Source organism: Mustela erminea, chromosome 13 (assembly GCF_009829155.1).
Source record: "Mustela erminea isolate mMusErm1 chromosome 13, mMusErm1.Pri, whole genome shotgun sequence".
Taxonomy (NCBI): domain Eukaryota; kingdom Metazoa; phylum Chordata; class Mammalia; order Carnivora; family Mustelidae; genus Mustela; species Mustela erminea.
The window spans coordinates 60,786,645-60,807,805 of NC_045626.1; the positions used below are offsets into that span (position 1 = coordinate 60,786,645).

The window sequence follows — 21,161 nt, forward strand, 5'->3', positions numbered from 1 at the left end:
TAATTTGCCATGTGGTTTTTTTTTTTTTTTAAGATTTTATTTATTTATTTGACACAAGTAGAGAGAGATCACAAGTAGGCAGAGAGAAAGGGTGGGGAAAGCAGGCTCCCTGCTGTGCAGAGAGCCCAATGTGGGGCTCAATCCCAGGATCCTGAGATCATGACCTGAGCTGAAGGCAGAGGTCTAACCCACCGAGCCACCCAGGCACCCCTGTGTTTTGTTTTTAATCACGAACAAGCACTGACTTTAAATAATCTTTCTGCCTCTACTGAAATATTCATGACTTTTTCTCCTTTACCTCGTTACTGTGGTGAACCAACATTTTTAAGATTCTCTTATGTTAAAAAAAAAAAAAGATTTTATGTTAAGCCACCCTTATATTCCTAAAATAAACTTACAGACTGCTGTATTCAGTCTGCTAATCTTTACATCTATATTCATGAGAGAGATATGCCTGTAACTTTTATTCTTATTAAACTTTACAGAACTTTGATAGCCAAACCTGCAAAAGCTCACAGAAAGAACTGGGACCTATTCTTAGCACATTAATTTTTATCATTCTGTTTTAATACACTTAAGACAACATATTTCCTTTTAAGATTTACTTATTTATTTTAGAAAGGGAGTGTGCCAATGAGTGGAGCGAGAGCAGAGGGAGAGAGAATCCTGAAACAAACTCCCCGCTGAGCACACAGCCTGACCTGGGGCTCAAACCCAGGACCCTGAGATCATGACCTGATCAGAATCAAGAGTCAAACATTAACTGACTTGAGCCACCCAGGTGCCCCAAGAAAATGTTTTTCCTGCTTTATTAAAGTTCTGATCAGTAGTATTTTACATATTGTCACTTTTAAGCATTGTAAAATTTCCTTTATGATTTCTTCTTGACCCATAAATTACTTAGAAATCTTTAAATCTCCAAATTTATGTGACTTTTTATCTTTTTATTAATAATCTATAATTTAATTGCTTTCTGGTCAAAGAACATGGCCTGTTAAGACAGCAATTCTTAAACTATTAAGATTTACTTTACAGCCAAGTCGGTGTTCCATTTTTTATAAATAGTCCAAAGTCTAAGAAGAAAATGTATTCTCTAATTGTTAGACTCTATATATTGTTCTTATTAAATTAAGCTTAACTGTGTGGTTAAACCTTTTATTTCTTTACTAATATTCTGTCTTATTAAAAGGCCATGAACATGGAATTATCTATTTCTTCCTGTAATTCTATTCAGTTTTGCTTAATATATCTTGAGGTTATTTTATTGTTACACAAATATATTTATTATCAAAATCTCAGGGCTAATACTGGCATTTGCACTTGGAGTAGCTATACCATTTGCTGAGGTATTTATTTGTTTTAGGAGGTGGGGAAGCAAAGGAGGTTTGGAAGTTTTCCTTACTTTCCCTTCACCTAGTAACTTTCTATTTTTTAAAAAAGATTTTATTCATTTATTCATTTGAGAGAGAATGATGTAAGGAGACTGTTTAAAAACACAGATTTCCAGGGCGCCTAGGTGGCTCAGTGGGTTAAGCCGCTGCCTTTGGCTCGGGTCATGATCTCAGGGTCCTGGGATCGAGTCCCGCATCGGGCTCTCTGCACAGCGGGGAGCCTGCTTCCTCCTCTCTCTCTCTGCCTGCCTCTCTGCCTGCTTGTGATCTCTCTCTGTCAAATAAATAAATAAAATCTTTAAAAAAAAACAAAACACAGATTTCCAGACCTACTGAATCAAAATCTAGAAAAAATCTGGAACTCATAAGGAAGTAATTTATGTTCCGTTCCCATTTACCTCACTGGTTTCCAGGTTTCCTCTCAGAAGCTATTCCTAACTCCTTAGGCACAGCTCCACCAACATACACGGTCCTAACTCATGATACATACAGCACAACAGGTCTGCAGCTCCCTCACTATACTGTGAATTATCGAGGGCAGGGTACATATATTTGTGGTATTCGTGGTATTCACAATGCATAGCATAGAGTCAGTCAGGTTTTCAATACATGTTTTCTGAACCAAACCAACTGTAGAGTATTATGTATGGAAATACATTTTAAATTTTATAATGACTGATAGTAAGGAAACATATATTTGCATAATCCAGGAAGTGTTTTATTTTTTTTAAGATTTTATTTATTTATTTGACAGACAGAGATCACAAGTAGGCAGAGAGGCAGGCAGAGAGAGGAGGAAGCAGGCTCTCTGCAGAGCAGAGAGCCCAATGCGGGGCTCGATCCCAGGACCCTGAGATCATGACCTGAGCCGAAGGCAGAGGCTTTAACCACTGAACCACCCAGGCACCCCCCAGGGAGTGATTTAAATAAAACACGCATTCCTGGGCCCGTTTATATTTAATGAGTCGTCACCTCTATGACCTCCTCCACTGTGTGAGAATAACACCCAAGGCGAAGTGGTGGTGAAGATATTTGGAAGAGGTTTTTGACTAATGTGGGTCAGAAAGGGGAAGATGTTCCAAAAAGGGAATGATATATTCAAAGACACAGAGTTATCAGTAATGGTCACACTGGGGGTTGCCTGGCTGCCTCAGTCGGTGGAGCATGTGATACTTGATCTCCTGGTTGTGAGTTCAATCAAGCCCCATACTGGGTGTAGGGATTACTTAAAAATAAAACATAAAAAAAAATCTTAGAAGCTGGTCACACTGGGAGAACTCTGAGTGTTTCAGTTTGACCAAAATCAGTAATTTGTAAGTAGGGCATGTGGGTCGCTCATTCGGTTAAGTGTCTGCCTTTGGCTCAGGCCATGATCCCAGGGTCCTGGGATGAGTCCAACATTGGGCTCCTTGCTCAGCAGGGAGCCTGCTACTCTTTCTGCCTGCCACTCCTCCAGCTTGTGTCCACTTTCTCTCTCTGACAAATAAGTAAAATCTTTAATAACAATAACAATTATTATTATTTTTGAGAAAATGGCTAGAAAAATCTAGAGGTATATGAAGGTCTGGTCTCCAAAAGTTCTTGTAAGATAATGCTACAAAAGCAATTTCTCATAAAACTCATGGAACACTACTGGAGAGTGGAAAACAGAAGTGCATTTTACAAAGATTACCCTGGATACTACATGGAGAATGGATTGAAATGGGGAAAGAGGAGACAAGTTAAGAGGTTATTAAAATAATTCAGAAGAGGAAGAGTGAGGGCCTGAACCAAGCCAGCACAAACAGCGAAGAAGAGATTTAAAACACAACGTGGGGGGACCTGGGTGGCTCAGTGGCTTAGCACTTGACTCTTGATTTTGGCTCAGGTCATGATCTGAGGGGTGTGAAATAGAGCTCTGCGTTGGACTCCCTGCTGGGCATGGAGCCTGCCTGGGATTCTCCCTCCCTCTCCCTCTGTTCCCCATCCCCCTAGCCCAGTGCACATGCCTGTACTCTCGCTCTCAACAATTAAATTTAATTTAAAAAATAAAACACATTATGGAAATTGAATTGTAATTACTTAATTATCAAGTAGATATGAGAGCTGAATCAGAGAAGGGTCTGAGTTTCTAGCTGCAGCATATGTGTCAATAATAGTACCATTTATGATATGGGGACTAGAGCAGAAAAAGCAGCTCTCAGGGTTGGGACCGATGGGGAGGAATGTTACATCAGTATCTAGACATACTGAGTCTGAGGCAGCTAGAGGACATCCACACAGAGATGAGTGCCTTGCAAAAATGGGTCTATAGCTAAGAAAGACCTAGGCTACAGATGAGATTTAGGGTGATAAGCACATGGTAACCAAACCTACAGAAGATGAGACCATTCATAGAAGTGTCCAAGTGAGAAGGAGAGGAAGACAGTTGACTGATGAAGAGAAGCTCTGAAAATGCCTGATTAGCCAGAGAAATAATAGCAAAATAGAAAAAATATGGTGTTAGGGAAGGAAAGCAGAATCAACAATGTCAAAAGTCATAGGGGTAAGAAAAGAAACCAATGGAAAGTCCCTCGTTGCATGTGAAAACTAGAAAGCTTGAGAACAGTACGTTAGAATAGAAGTTTCAGAGGGGAGGCTGGGGTAGAATCATGGGCCAAAGAATGTACATGCACAAGTGACAAGGATGGAGACAAATAATATGGTGGGTTTTTTTTTTTTGAGACTCTGTATGCAAATGTGTGCATGTACTCATGTCCGCATAGGTGACAGAGTAAGTGGAGCTGAGAAGAGGCTGAAGCACATTTACATAATATGGGAAAGGAACTATGGGAAAGAGGTTGAAAATAGGAGTAGAATGAGGTCCCAGAGGAGGAATGAGGCATCAGGATACAACCCTAGGACAGGAGAGGGAAGGCTTTATTTCCTGGGACTTCAGGAAAAGAGGAGTGCAGAGAGAAATAAGTTTCCAGGTGGTAGAATATGAAGTTGAAGAGTTATTTCTGGATTTTTAAACTGTTTCTCTACAGAACTGAAGGCAGATCATATTCTGCGAGTGGTGGGTGGGGGGGTGTGTTGAGAGCTGGTTTCCTTTGGGACAAGTCAGAGCTGAGGGGCAGTGGGACTGATGGGGGGCACGGAGGAGGAGAACAGGGCAGCCCAGCCCCAGTCAGTGCCTGAGCCTACCCAAGGCATACACATAAGCCCAGAGTTTACAGAAACTGAACGACTATCTGATTATTAGGTTCACAGGGTAGGAAGAATTAAAGAGCCACAGAGATGATCTTTCTAACATATCAGAACAGCAAGAAAGTTATTAAGTAATAATAACTTATAATAACTTATAATAATGACTTAGTAGGGTGGGGAAGGAAGTAAGGTACTATAATAAATAAAAAAGTCAACAAACTGAAGATTCTGATGAAGTCAAAGGGCTGGGAAGACAGAAAGTAGCCCTCAAGGTAGCAGCATTTAAGATTTCGGGGTTGAGAGCTGAAGAGGTCCAGAACTGTACGGCTACGTCATCACGTGGCTCCTTCCCAGAGCCACAATCCCATCCAGGCACAAAGAAAGAGGTACTGAGAGAAATGGGCGAAGAAGAAGATACGGTATGGGTCCTGAGCATTCTAAGCTGAGAGAGGAGACTGCGGCGCAGGGACTGTGAAGTCAGGTGAGGACAGGTACAAGAGCGGTGATCAGTACCTGGATGGCACAGCCTCAGAGCGGATCGCTTTAACTTGCAGGCTGGAGAGTTAGGGCTCAGTTAGGAAACTCAGGTTACAGGGGAAGCAAGGACAAGTAGCCTCTACCTGGGAGAGACAGAAAGGTACTTTACTCGGGGAGAGCCAGGCTTCAGCGGGGAGAAAATGCAAGGAGAAGGTTCGCTGAGTGGCAGGCTCACAGGCGAGTGCAGCTCCGGGGCACACCAAAAACAGCAGCAGTGGAAGAGACAGCAGGGGGCAAGGGCCACATCTCCTCTGAGGAAGAAACGACTTCTCCTAAAACGGTACCTATGCTAGGTGAATGGCCTTCTTCCTGAGAAGACACACAGAAGAGCGAGCCCAAGCTAGTGAGGATGGAGGTGGGGTTAGTAAATACACAGCAAATCGAGCTCTTCTGGCAGCCTTCAACCTGACATGTCCGACAGGCAGCTGGGTACATGAGTCTAACGTGTGAGACAAATCACAAGTTCCATTGACTTGCATATTTGAGAAGAATTTAAGCCACAAATTGTCTTACTTTTAAGTGTCTCAGTTCCAATTTTTAACAATTCCTCCATTTAGAGCAATTTGATCAAACTACTGAGGGGATTCAAACATACTTTATCACATCCAAAGACTGCTATCACAACAGATTTATGTAAAATTCAAAGACAAATCGGGGCTTGGCATAGGGGAGGAAGGGAGCAGGCTGGCTGGGGCCCTCAAGAGGGATCTTGAGGTGGTGCTCTTCCCCAGGTCTGTACCCAGACTGTGGTGGAGACCCTACACTCTACCATGTAACAGAGCTGAGCAGAACCAAACACAGCCACAAATGAGGGCAGGTGACACTGGGGAGATCTGGATGGATAGCATCCATGTCCACTTCCTGGTGGCAGTTATGCCAAGATGTTAGCACTGGGGAGAACCAGAGGAAGGGTATGCAGGATCTCTGAGTGCTACTTCTCACAACTGCATCCCTATCTACAGTTGTCAAAAGAAGCTTGGGTTGTTTTTTTTTTTTTTTTTTTTTTTTTTTTTTTTTTTAATTAGAGGCAACAAAGCAAGGTGTACAACTGGGACACACTGTCTTCAAAACTCAGGGTAAACACTAAAGATTAGTGTTCTAGCTCAATGATACTCAACAGAAATTTGGAGAGGGTGAAGGGGCACCTAAATGTTAGAACCACTGCCCACGCCCTCATTCCCTGCACACACACCAACACCAGAATTGTTGCCATGGTGAGCCAGGTTTCAGAAGTTTGTCTATCTTCAAGTGCACTGCAAGTAAAGAAGAACAAAAAACCATTCTCTGGGGGTGACTTATCTCTACAAATGCTACTAACTCATAAGGAAAACATGTAAGAGAAACATAATATTTAGAAAGTAATTTATAATAAACATGAAATATTTTTAAGAGATTACTTCTCATTTGATTTGTCCAAAATTAGCCAATACACTTTTTCATGGAAATGTACTTGATCAACGGAAAGAAGAATGTTCTGTTCCTTTAAGAAAGAAAGTATGGACCTTTACCCCAGTACATTTTCTTTTCCTTTTTTTTTTTTTTAAGATTTTATTTATTTATTTGATAGAGAGAGATCACAAGTACGCTGAGAGGCAGGCAGAGAGAGGGGAAAGCAGGCTCCCTGCTGAGCAGAGTACCCGATGCAGGGCTCCATCCGAGGACCCTGAGATCGTGACCTCGGCCAAAGGCAGGGCTCAACCCACTGAGCCTCCCAGGCGCCCCGCCCGACCCAGTACATATTCAGCAGAATATCCATACCGTCCTAACAAGGAAGACAACGTATATAAGGATATACAATCTGTAGCCTTGAGTAGAGTGAGATTATTCAGCCTACACGGGAGGTCTCAGCACACTAGCACCATACCCTTGCCAACTAGCGGAAAGAATCACAAACAAGTAGGAAACAAAATGTGATGAACTCAGTATTTTTTTTTTTTACATCCCTACTAACAAGCAGCCCTAAAGAAAAGAACCATGCCCACTAAAACCTAATATGGAATAACATTATAGAATAATAAGTAGTAATTTAGTATTTGAACAAATGGTATCAATCAGAACAAAAGTTAAAATCACCTCAGGCTAAATACATTTTTAAAGCTGTGGTGTGACACCTATTCACAGAATTGTGTACATGCACAAGTATGTACATCAGAATCCAAATGTTCGACCACAAGGGAACTGGTACATAAAAAAATGGCATATTAAAGATGCTATCAAAGCCACTGAAAGACTTTTGATAGGAAAATGCTTACAGTGTATTGTGAGGTAGGAAAAGAGCTACAATTAATATGTGAGGGCTTCTAATTTTAAATTTAAAAGAATGTATATAGGGGTGTCTGGGGACTCAGTCAGTTAAGCATCTGACTCTTGGTTGGGTGACTCTTGGTTTCAGCACAAGTCATGATCTTAGGACTGAGAGACAGAGCTTCAAGTCAGGCTCAGTGTTCAGCATGGAGCCTGCATGAGATTCTCTCCTTCTCCCTATGCTCTTCCCCTTTGCATGCGCACTTGCGCTCTCTCTCAAATAAATTAAATATTTAAATAAATAAAAGAATGTATATATGTGTTTATTCAGAAAAAATACCAAAAAAATATAAACCCAGAAGTTTTAAATTTGTTTTTAAATCATGAGATTTTTCTCTTTTACACATTTCTGTTTTAAAAGTTTTCTACAGAGAGTATATACTACTTTTATAATGTGGGGGAAAAAAGAAAACTACACTGATAAATATTTTCAGTAATATTTAAAAGGTTATGGAATAATAAGAAATTTACATATACAAATACACATATATATATATGATTACCATTAATTAAAAAAAAGAATTATGCATAAGAAAAAAGTAAGAAATACACTGAAATAACAGTGGCTGTGTTTAAAGGATGCAATAATTATAGGCAATCTTCCTTCCTTCTACTATTTTGTGTCTTGAAATTTTTCTTTAAAGAATATGTATTATGTTAATATGAAGAAAACCACTGTACTTATCAACCGTAATCCCAAACCTTCTTTTTCATTGTATTGTACCTCCTAAAACAAACCCACAAATATATACATGCACACAAACCCAAAGTACTTACATGGGCTTACATCTCTGTATCTGTTTCGATTTCTGTTTTCTGGAAACTTGGCCACTCTATGAGGATAGTCATGGGACTCATTGCGAATTTCCTTAAAATAACAAAAATACATTTTAATATTCCTCTTAAATTGAGCAAAACAGATACTTTCCAGTATAAAGTAACATTTATCAAGCACTGATGAAATGCCAAGTACAACACAAAGCTCACTGTCTACATTATCTCATTCAGTTCTTACAACACCAACAGGAAAAACTATCATCTCTGTTTTATATGTGAGGGATGACAGGCTTCGAGAGGTGAAACAATCTGCCAAATGTCATAACGCCAGTAAGTGCCAGACCTCAGGACTGAACACGGTCCTTCAGGCACAATGTCTCTGCTCTGGATGTAGTCAGATATTGCCACGTAATGATTCAACCCCTACAAGCAACATTAGACACTTTATGCAACACAAACTAATGCAATGGAGGTATCTAAGGCTAATCACATCATACTCCGATTTCTTACTAAGCTTTCAATAATATCTACTTCTATTTTGGAGTTTCTATCTTAAAACTTTCATCTATTTCTTCACCTTCATGCCATATTACTGTTACTTTGAGTCCAGAAATATCCTCAAATTTTTTTCTAGAGCCATAAATGCTTAGCAACCACCACTAGGTCAGAGGCTCATTTTAGGACCCTCAGTTCTCTGTGTTCCACTAGGGAAGAAATTCTATGAGGGTACAGCTGCACTAAGCACTCAGCTATCTGGTGTATCCAGCATGAACAGTCCCCCCCCCCCAACTCAAAGAGAACACATTATTCTGAGAATGCAGACTAAACCAGAAACACCCCAAAAAATGTGCATCAACAGCAAAAATTAATTTGATTTGTTTTCACACTATCACATGTGAGAAAAAGCATTTTAAAAGTGAGGGGCCACATGATTTTATAAAGTAAGCATAAATAAATTACTCAAGTCACTTTTTTTCTATTTACAGATGTTTAGTTTAATAAATGTATTCCTAAATAATTAATTTTGATTGAAAACTCTATGTATTTTTTATAATTTTTTAATCTTTATTTTTTTAAATTTCTTTTCAGCGTAACAGAATTCATTGTTTATGCACCACACCCAGTGCTCCATGCAATACGTGCCCTCCTTAATACCCACCACCTGGCCCCCCCAACCTCCCACCCCCCGCCCCTTGAAAACCCTCAGATTGTTTTTCAGAGTCCATAGTCTCTCATGGTTCACTTCCCCTTCCAATTTCCCTCAACTCCCTTCTCCTCTCCGTCTCCCCTTGTCTTCCATGCTATTTGTTATGCTCCACAAATAAGTGAAGCCATATGATCATTGACTCTCTCTGCTTGACTTATTTCACTCAGCATAATCTCTTCCAGTCCTGTCCATGTTGATACAAAAGTTGGGTATTCATCCTTTCTGGTGGAGGCATAATACTCCATAGTGTATATGAACCACATCTTCCTCATCCGTATCTAGTAACGAGATTGAAGCAGTGATCAAAAACCTCCCAAAAAACAAGAGCTCCAGTCACTTCTTGACAAATGCTCCTACTATGGATTTCCTGGCCTCTTGTATGCCACCAGCCCCCGAACAGGTAACTTTCGTTTGTCTTTTCACCCACTGGGCCTTGTAAGATGCAGAGAGTAGGGAACACAGACCTCCTCTCACTGGGTCACACTGCATGTGCAATGAACATGTGGAACACAACCCATGTTGGTATTGCCACTTTGGAAAATGCAATCTGCCACAAACACACAATAGAAACACATACACATACACATACACGCTATAATTGTTGCTACTGATTTTTTAATGCTTCTCTCTCATCCAGCAGTCTTACTGAGCACTCTAATATTCTGTAGTGGCTCTGGATTTCTCAGTATTACCAAACAGTTGTAATTCTGTCTCTTCCCTGTATTTTTTTTAATTTCTTATTTCTTTTTCTTATCTAATCCCATTGGCTAAAATTGATTATTCAATGTCATATAGATATATTTTTCCCCCTGATTTTGAAACAACTGCTACTAAGGTTTAACCATTAGGCATAATATTTGCTTTGTGTTTCTGATCAATAGATACCCTTTTCAAGTTAAGATACTTCTCTTTAATTTCTAGTTGGCTAAACATTTTTTATCATGGGTGGGTGTTGAACTGTATTCAGTGTTTTCCCTGCATTTATGGAAGTGATCATATAGCTGTTCTTTACTCAGGTAGGTGTTGCATTACAATTTACACATTTTCACTTAGTAATATGCCTTTAAAGTTCCTCCATGTCCTTTCATGGCTTGATAGCTCATTTCTTTTTAGTGCTGAATAATATCCCATTGTCTAGATGTACCACCACTGTTTTATTTAAGATGTACACATCTATGTTTTTAAGTTAAACTGACCCCTAATTTTCTATTTTCATATGACTTAATTCAGTTCCAGTATCAAAGTTATACAGCCTCATATATTAATTTGGACAGAAATATTACCTTTCGGTTTCAAAAACTTTTCCAAGAAAGCATATAACAAATGTAATTTGCTGAAAAGATGAAAAAGTGTCAACTATTCCAACACGTTAATTATATTAAGTTTTTATATGTTAAGTAATAAATTTTACATGTAAAATTAAATACATTCAGGTCTAGGCTTATATTTATTTGATAACTTCATACACTTTATAGAGTTGAAACACTACAAAGTAATTTTTTAAAAAGATTTTATTTATTCATTTGAGAGAGATACAGAGACAGAGAAGAGAGCAAAAGCAAGGGGAGCATAGAGGGAGCGGGAGAATCAGACTCCTTGCTGAGCTGGGAGCCTGACATGGAGCTTGATCCCAAAACCTGGAGATCATGACCTAAGCCAAAGGCAGTCATTAAACCATCTGAGCCACCCAAGCGCCCCTACAAAGTAATTTTATACTGCAAATTAGTAACTGACATAAAAGAAAAATATTAATTTAAAATAATACTAAAACAGGGACACCTGAGTGGCTCAGTTGGTTAAGTGCCTGCCTTTGGCCCAGGTCACAAAGTACTGGGACTGAGTCCTACATTAGGTTCCCTGCTCAGCAGGGAGCCTGCTTCGCCCTCTACCCCCTACCCCCAACTTGTGTTCTCTCTTGCTGGTGCGTGCACTCAATAAATAAAAATCTTTTTTTAAAAAAATTAAAAATTACAAAATAAAAACATACTATAACAGTTGTCTGTTAGTAGCTTTTCTGTATCAAATGTAGAGAAAACAAACTGGCAAGAATAAAAAATTCTGGTAACACGAAGCAGATGATAGTATTCTCATACACTATTGCTGAATGTAAACAGATACAATGTTTGGGAATGGTTTAATAAGATCATACATTTGACCCACCAATTTTATCCTCAAGGAATTTATATCACATAGCCACCCACCTGTGTGCAAAGATTTATGGACAAGGATGTTCACTGTACGTAAGAGTGAAAAATTAGCAAAAATGTTAAATGATCTTCAGGAGTGAACTGAATGCCTTGTGTTCAGGAGTGAACACCAATGCCTTATAATTTATAACGGAAAAGGAAAACAGGGAAAAAGGACAAGTGCTACATATAGTGATATGAAAAAATTTCAAGGAAACAATGAAATGAACAATTTCACTGCATAGTGAAAAAAGTACAAAACAATACTGCACTCATGGTGGGGAGGGAACAATCCACTCAAACATAAATATGCCTAGAATACAGTGAATAATTCTAGGAGGATGAGAAATTAGTAAATTTTGGGGAGAGGCTGAACATCTAGGGAAGGGTACAGATTTATGCAATAAAAATTTATTTTCACTGTGAAATATTTCAAATAGAAAAATATATATATTATCACATTCATTTTACCATCAGTGAGATTAAACACTTATTGCCACTTTTGACTATCTGCTTCAAATCTTTATTTTTAAAAATTTATTTATTTTAGAGAGAGAGAGAGAGAATGTGTGTTTGCACACACAAGTGAGAAGGGGGAGTGGGAGAGAGAGAATCTCAAGCAGACTCCACACTAAGCATGGAGCCACCTTCATGGGGCTCAATCCCATGGCCCTGAGATCACGACCTGAGCAGAAATCAAGAGTCAGATAACTAACTGACTAAGCCACCCAGGTACCCCAAACCCAACACATTTCTTAAGTTTATTCTTAAGCATTTAAAATATATATATATATATATATATTTTTTTTTTTTTAAAGATTTTATTTATTTATCAGAGAGAGAGAGTGAGCACAGGCAGACAGAGGCAGAGGGAGAAGCAGGCTCCCTGCCGAGCAAGGAGCCCGATGCGGGACTCGATCCCAGGATGCCGGGATCATGACCTGAGCTGAAGGCAGCTGCTCAACCAACTGAGCCACCCAGGTGTCCCAAAAAAAAAAATATTTTTAACTGATCTCAATAGGACTACACTTTTTTTCTCCCTTAATCAATAAGGATGGATTTCATAGTATTACACTCCCTCATACTGACCATCTTTACAGTCCCAAAATAAATTTGGGAATGGTGTTCTAACTGTATCTCTAGATAATACCTCATAATATCATTAGAATTTTAGGATTATAATCATAAGTAAAATTAAACTGCCTATTTGGAAGGGGAAGGGAAGATGCTTACTCATCTATTTTTATCTTTCCTTTGTATTCAATCTGACCTTCTAAAGCTTTATTTTACTTTATTGTTTTTTTAGCTTGAATGAAATGCTTGCTTAGCCCACTAATATCCTTTTCTTTCCTTCTTGCTTTAGAGACTGTTCAAATCCTATTAAGCTTAGAAGAGTGTCATCTCATTATTTTCTAGAGTCTTTAATGGCATATTGATTTCTTCTTTTACCCAAAAATGATTCCCAACGGCTGTTGTTTTCTATATGTTATGCTTCCTTATTTCCTATTCCCCGTTGTTTTCTGTATTAATCAAGTTTTCTTTGTTCCTCTTTCCCTCTAGTAATTTAGAAGTAAAAGTACCACTCCTATTCTACTGGGAATCAGTCTTAAAATTTTGTAAAAGCCATGTTTGAACTTGTATTTTTCTACTAATGTGAAAGCATCTATCAATAAATCCCTACTGGTAGGAGTGCCTAGGTGATTCAGTCGGTTAAGTGTCTGCCTTCAGCTCAGATCATGATCTCAGGGTCCTGGGATGAAGCCCCAAGAGCAGGGAGCCTGCTTCTCCCTCTCCCAAATAAATAAATAAAATCTTTTAAAAAAATCCCTACTGATAAAAATCTACAGTACAATGATCATATTTCACTTCCTTCTTCCTACAGCCCAATCCCCCATATTTTCTTGAAATAATCTAGAACTTCGGATCCATATTTTTTACAGTTTCAATTATTTCAAAATTAATTTCTTACCACTTGCAGTAAGGTTTACAACAGTATTTACAATTACTTAACGTTAACTCTAGAGTTTACCTGGCTTCACTGCCCAAATCTGAATTCTATACCTATTTCATTTCTCTCAGCTCTTGGGTGACATTTCTCCATTATCTTCTGGCATACACTGTCAGAGTGCATAAATCTGATGCAAAACTGACAGGTTCTTCTCTCCACATAACTTGTTTTTCTACGTTACAGGGTTTTATCCTCTATCCTGTTACTTGGAAAATTCATCAAGACACACCTAGGTTTTTATGCTTTTTAAATATATTCTTGATGAAGACTTTGTGGTCCCCTTTAATCTTGAAATTCAAGGCTTTCTTCAGCTCAGAAACACTCTTCCATTTATGTCTTTGGTCCCTGCTTCATCTCAGGGTCCTCTGTTCTCTTTCAGAACCACCTAACACAGAGATTTGAGACTTTTATGTGTTTTAAGTGTTCTCTCATAATTTTCACTTTAAATATCTCTTTCCTGAATTCAGATTTTTCTCATGCTAACTTGGTATTCTGCATTATTTTGCTAGTGAACCTTAAGTTTTTTTCAACAATTATGTTTTATAAGTTTAAGAACTCCTTCCTGTTCTCGGTTTATTTTTATAACTTGCTCTTGTTTTGGGAATCTGAATTCCAGTTTCCCCTATTTCATATACTATTCCACATGCTCTAAATGATCCAACTAGTCTCACTTTCTTGAGGTGTTGAACTTTCCATATGTTTAACATTTGTTTGCTCATCTTCACAGAGAGTGCAGGCATCAGCTTTCACCCAAGCTTTTGTAGATGCTCACACTGTTTTATATCAAAATCCCCTAATTCTTGGAATTGGAGGAAACTGGTCAAGATACAAACCTCCAGTTATAAGTAAAATAAGTATTACAGAGGAAATGTACAACAGGATGACTAGAGCTTAACACTACTATGTGATGCAGAGCAAAGTTACTGAGATTAAATCCTAAAAGTTCTCCTCACAAGGAGAAAACTGTTTTCCTTCCTGTCTTTTCCTTTTATTTTATTTATATGAGAAGATGGATGTTAGCAGAACCTATGTGGTAATCATTTTACAATACATATAAATCAAACCACCATGCTGTACATGCCTTAAATGTAAACAGTGATGTATATATGTATATCAGTCATTTCCCAAGAAAACTGAAAAAACAAAACAAAAAAACCCTCTAAGTCTCAAGTATATGGATAAGACCCTTCTCTGGTGACAAATAATAATGTAGATTTTTCCTCTTATCACTGCATTTTGGTCATTTCGATAATAAGTAAGAACAACAAAAAAGCCTCTATTGCATGGGATTAAGAACCTGAAAATTTATATCCATTTCTCATGATCGATCTATCACTGTTCTTGTTGTCGATGTTTACGGCTATTTGTACCGCTCTAACAATCTTCTCTTTTTTTATACTCAGACCTCAGAATTTTCCTTAAGACTATCGTAAGTGCCATAAGAAAAGTATGTTCACATTTAAAATAAACACAGAGGGATGCCTGTGTGGCTCAGCTGTTAAGCATCTACCTTTGGCTCAAGTCATGATCCCAGGGATCTGGAATGGAGTCCCATATGGCATGGGGCTCCCAGGGAGCCTGCTTCTTCCCCTCCCCCCTGCCCCTGCCTGGGCACTCTGTCAAATAAATAAATAAAACCTCAAATAAACACACACACACACACAGATGCATACAAAATAAACATGGAAAGTAGATTTACTTTCACCTCGGGGAGTAAAGAGCACAGTGCATGAATAGACCCAAAAGATGACCAGGAGGAGTGCCAGCCGGCTTAGCTGGTGAAGCATGCAACTCTTGATCTCTGGGTTGTTAAGATCTCTGGGTTGTTAAGTTCGTGTCCCACACTGGGCGCAGAAACTTAAAATGAAGACTTACCAAAAAACAAAAACAAAAACAAAAACCAGGAGTATGCCACATAAACAAGTAGAGAATGACAGGTCTAAGTAGACAAAACAGCTTGTGCCAAATCATTAAGATGCAAAAGTACATAAAAATAAACAAATGAAAAAAAATAAACAAAAGAAAGAATAAATAACTGATGTCTTGCAAGAAGTATAAGCACCACAGAACCTGTGGTGCACAAGAGAGGAAAATGCAAGAAATGAGGATGAACAAGCACAGAGATGAGATTATACAGTCATTTGTTCATGCTTCATTCACCCAATATACATAAAGGAATTCTGCAAATTATAAGGATGGTACTCTAAATGGCAGGAAGAGGAAGGAAAAAGGGATGGGATATTCAGCAAACAGTATGATAAAAGCAGGCAATTATTTAGGAAAAAAAAAAACTGGTCAGGAACAAGACAAAGATTCCCAATTTCACCACTTCTTTTTTTTCCCCCAGGATTTTATTTATTTATTTTAAAATTTTTATTTTTAAGTAATCTCCACACCTAACCTGGGGTTAGGTGAGTTTGAGTTTGAAACTCACAACCTCAAGAACAAAAATCACACACTCTACCAAATGAGCCAGTCAGGCATCCCACACTTTCACCACTTCTATTCAACAGAGTACTGAAATTTTAGCCAGAGTAATTGTGCTATAATAAATAAATAGGAATTCAAATTGGAATGGAAGTTGTAAAACTATCTTTATTCACAAATGACATGACCTTATATGTAGAAAATCCTAAAGAACCCACCCACCCACCAAAAAAAAAAAAAAAAAAACCTGTTAATAAATTCAGCAAAGCAGCAGAACACAAAATCAACATACAAAAGTCAGTATTTCTATACACTAGCAATGAAGCCAAAGAAGGAAATTAAGAAAACAATCCCATTTACAACAGAATCAAAAGGAAGTGTTCTGAATATTAACCAAAAAGGTGAAAGATGTGTACACCGGAAACTACAAAACACAGATGAAATTAAGGATAACCTAAATAAATACAAAGAAATCCTGTATTCATGAATTGGAAGATTTAAATACTAAGAATACAAAACTACCTAAAGTGATACACTCATTCAGTGTCATCTCTATGAAAATTTCAGTGACAACTATGCAGAAATGGAAAATCTCATCCCAATATTTACATGGAATTTCATAGGACCCTGAATAGTCGAAATAATCTTGAAAAGGAGTAACAAAGTTGGAGGACTCACACTTCCTGGTTACAAAACTTACTGCAAAGCTATAGTTAAATGTTACCAGTGTGGTATGGCATAAAAACAGTCACAGAGATCAATGGAATAGGATACAAAGTTCAAAAATAAACTCTCAGATCTACAGTCATTTGATTTTCAACAAGCAAGCAAATTCAATGTGGAAAGTCTTTCAACAAGTGATGCAGGGAAAACTGGATATCCACATGCAAAAAAAATGAAGCTGACTTTCACCATACAAAAATTCACTAAAATGGATCAAAGACCAAATGTAAGAGCTAAAACAATAAAACTCTTGGAAGAGAGCATAGGCACTGAAAGTCATCATCTTAGATTTGGTAATGGTTTCTTAAATTATGACACCAAAAGCACAGGTGACAAAAAAATAAAATAAAATACACTGGGCTTCATCAAAATTAAAATCTCTGTTCATCAAATGACAATACACAATTAAAAGGAAATACACAGCTTCGGAAAAAATATTTGCCTATTATGTATCTGACAAGAGATTAATAACCACAACATACAAAGAATTCCTACAGTTCAACAACAAAAGGAAAAGCAATGTAAAAATACACAGACATCTATTAGAATGGCCAAAATCTGGAACACTGAGAACACCAAAAGTTGACAAGGATATAAAGCATAATAACTCTCATTCATTGTTGGTGAGAATACAAAATGGTACAGCCACTTTGGAAAACAGTTTGGTGGTTTCTCACAAAACAAAACATACTCTTACCATATGATCCAGTAATTGCACTCCTTGCTATTTACCTAAAGAAGATGAAAACTTATGTTCACAGAAAAACCGGACATAGCAGCTTTGCGTACAACTGTCTAAACTTGGAAGCAACCAAGATGTCCTTCAGTAGATGAATGGAAAAACAGTGTTACATCCAGACAATGGAGTATTATTCAGTGTTCAAAAGAAATGAATTATCATGCCATGAAGACATGTAGGAACCTTAAATGCATATTACTAAGTGAAAGAAGCCAATTTGAAAAGGCTACTTAGTATATGATTCCAACTATATGATGTTTCTGGAAAAGGCGAAACTATGAAGACAGTAAAAAGATCAATAATGGTTACTGGGGTTGTGAAGGGGGTAGGGATGAATAGGGAGAACACCGGATTTTTATATATGATGCCATAATGATGGATACATGGATACATTTGCCCAAAGCCTCAGAATGTATACCACCAAAAATGAACCCCAAGGGGCATCTGGGTGGCTCAGTGGGTTAAAGCCTCTGCCTTCGGCTCAGGGCATGATCCTGGGGTCCTGGGATCGAGCCCCACATGGGACTCTGCGAAGCGGGGAGGCTGCGTCCCTTCCTCTCTCTGCCTGCCTCTCTGCCTTACTTGTGATCTCTGTCAAATAAATAAAATCTTTATAAACAAACAAACAAAAAAGAACCCCAATGTAAACTAGGGATTTTGGATATTTATATCAATGTAGGCTCATCAATTATAACAAGCATACCACTCTGGTGGGGGATTTTGATAATGTGGAAGGCCGCATGTGTGGGGGCAGGAGGTACATGAGAAATTTCTGCAGCTCCCCCTCAATTTTGCTGTGAACCTAAAACTACTCTAAAAAAAAAAAAAAATGAAGTCTTGGGTGTCTGGGTGGCTAAGTTGGTTAAGCATCTGCCTTTGGCTCAAGTCATGATCTTAGGGTCCCAAGATCAAGTCCCATATTGGGCTCTCTGCTTAGCAGGGAGTCTGCTTCTCCTCCTACTCTCCCTCTGTGCTCTCCATCTCTCTCAAATAAATAAATAAAATTTTTTTTAAAAAAGGGTTAAAAAAAAAGTTGTCTTAGGAAAAAAACAGGCGAAGGAACTGAACAGACATTTCTCCTAAGATACACAGTTACTCAATAAACACAGGAAAAAGATACTTGACATCCTTAGTCATTACAGAAATGCAAATATAAACCACTTCATACCTACTAGCAAGACTATAATTTTAAAAATGGAAAATAACAAGTGTTTGTGAGAATATAAAGAAATTAGAATCCTCAAACACTGCTAGTGGGAACATAAAACGTTGCAGCCACCAAAGAAACCATTTAGCTAAACACAGAATTACCATATTATCCAGCAACTCCACTTCCAGGTCCAAATCCAAAAGAATTAAAAAACAAGGATTCCAATGCCTATATGCACAGCAATGTTCACAGCAGAATTATTCACAGCAGTCCAACAGTGAACACAACCTAAGTGTCCATTAACAGATGAATGGAGAAACAAAATGTGGTATATACGTACAAAAAAAATTAGTCAGCCATAAAAAGGAATGAAGTTGGTAACAGGCTACAAAAACATTGCTCAACCTTGACAACCTTATGCTAAGTGAAATAAACCAGACACAAAGGGACCAACATATGATTCCACTTGTATGAGGTATCTAGAAGAGACAAATTCACAGATAGAAAGTAGAGCAGAAGTCACCAGGGGAAGGGGGAAATAAGGAGTTATTGCTTAATGGGTACAGAGTTTCTATTTGGGGTGCTGAAAGGGTTTTGGAAACGGTGGTGATGGTTGCACAACATTATAAATGGAATCAATGACATTGAATTGTATACTTACAAATGGCTAAAATGGAATATTTTGTTATATATATTTTATACAAAAAAATTAATTGGATGTCTACCTCATTCCTTTTATCAGAATAAAGTCCTGGTTGAGGAATCATTTAAACATTAAAAAAAAAAAAAAAAAGAAACCATAAAATTGTAGAAGAAAACACTGAAGAAAATTTTTTGTAATCATAGACTAGACAAGGTCTTTCTAAGCCATGGTGCAAAAATCTAGAAAAAGCTGATAAATTGGATTTCATAAAAATTTAAATTTTCTACATGAAAAATACCACAAACATGGCCAAAAGGTAATAAATTGAAAAAATATTTGCAATATACGACAAAGACTTAACTTCATTAATGTGTAAAGAACTCCTATGTATTAAAAAGAGAAAGGAAATACAAATGGCTTTTTCAAAAGAGAAGCTGTTCAACAGCACTCATTACAACAAAACTGCAAATTATAACTACAGTAAGACTATTTTTCACCTCTCAGATAAAGATCAGAAAGTTAGATGATGTAACTGGGTAGAGGTCAAAGAGTATAAGGAAACAAGCACTTTCTTACACCAATGATGGAAGTGTACATTGATAAAACTTCTTTGTAAGGTTATTCATTGCAACATTGTTTTTTAGTAGCTGACGACTAGAAATAATCTACAAGCCCATAGATCAATGGTTAAATAGTGAATACTATTAAAATGTTAAAATAAACACAGCTAAATGGAAGGATTTCCAATAACAGATTAAGTGAAAAAAAAAAGCAAGGTGTAGAACATTGTGCTAGTATTTGTTTTGTAGGAGTGCGATGGAGGGAGAAAGGGAAGCAGGCAATGATTAAAACATAAATCATGCAGAAGCAGGTCTCACTGTCATGACGGGACTTCAGTTTTCTAAGGTGACCCCAGCATACCAGCCCTTGACTAGGAACAGAGTGGTCACACTCTGGAAGCCATACAACCTAAGTCCAACCCATCTAAAGAATTTCTGGAAGCACGATTAAATAGGTGACCCTCGAACAAAATGGTATTTTCTCTTCCTTATGATTTTTTTTTTTTCAGATTTTATTTATTTGACAAAGAGAAACACAGTGAGAGAGGGAACACAGCAGGGGGAGAGGAAGAAGCAGGCTTCTCAAGAAGCAGGGAGTCCGATGTGGGGCTCGATCCCAGGACCTTGGGATCATGACCTGAGCCAAAGGCAGACGCTTAACGACTGAACCACCCAGATGCCTCCTCTTCCTTATGATTTTAATAACATTTTCTTTTCCCTAGCTCACTTTGTTATAAAAATACACTATAAAATACACACAACATAAAAAATATCTTAACTATGTCTTTGGTAAGGCTTCCAGTCAACAGTGGGCTAATAATAACTAAGTTTTAGGGAGTTAAAACTTATATGTGGACACCCCTAACCCTGTATTGTTCCAGGGTCAACTAGAAACTGCAAAGAGGAACTGACAGCTTTCAGAGTATAAAACTGTTCAAATACAGTGAAAGAATAAAATAATTCGGTATGAGATTTTCTTCAAAGGAATGAAAGCAGTCTGAAACAAAGTTATAAATGCTCAATGAAATAAACCAAATTAAATTGACAGAGGAAGAGCATATTAAATCAGACATACTGGTTGCAAAAGGAGTAAGAAGAGTGCATTAAAACAAACATGAAGGGGCACCTGGATGGCTCAATATGCTAAGCTTCTGTCTTCAGCTCAGGTCATGATCCCAGGGTCCTGGGATGGAGCCCTGCATCAGGCTCTCTGCTCAGCAGGAAGCCTGCTTCCTCCTCTCTCTCTCTCTCTCTCTCTCTGCCTCTCTGCCCACTTGTGATCTCTGTCAAATAAATAAAATCTTAAAAAAAAAAAAAACACACCATGAAAATACCGCACTG

General features: G+C 37.9%; 1 protein-coding gene across 6 annotated transcripts in view; it reads right to left on the minus strand.

Annotated features, from left to right (window-relative positions):
* PTPN2 (protein tyrosine phosphatase non-receptor type 2) overlaps nucleotides 1-21,161 on the minus strand; it is a 79,584-nt gene that overhangs the window by 49,866 nt on the left and 8,557 nt on the right. For 4 of the 6 annotated variants that reach the window (XM_032309576.1, XM_032309577.1, XM_032309578.1 and 1 more), the window contains exon 2: nucleotides 8,178-8,268. The exons of 1 other annotated variant lie outside the window; for it this stretch is intronic. In XM_032309576.1, the coding sequence (XP_032165467.1) occupies nucleotides 8,178-8,268 (91 nt within the window). Of the gene's footprint in view, nucleotides 1-8,177; nucleotides 8,269-18,778; nucleotides 18,872-21,161 lie in introns of those variants that run through there. One more of the 6 variants, XM_032309581.1, reaches the window with a different exon arrangement.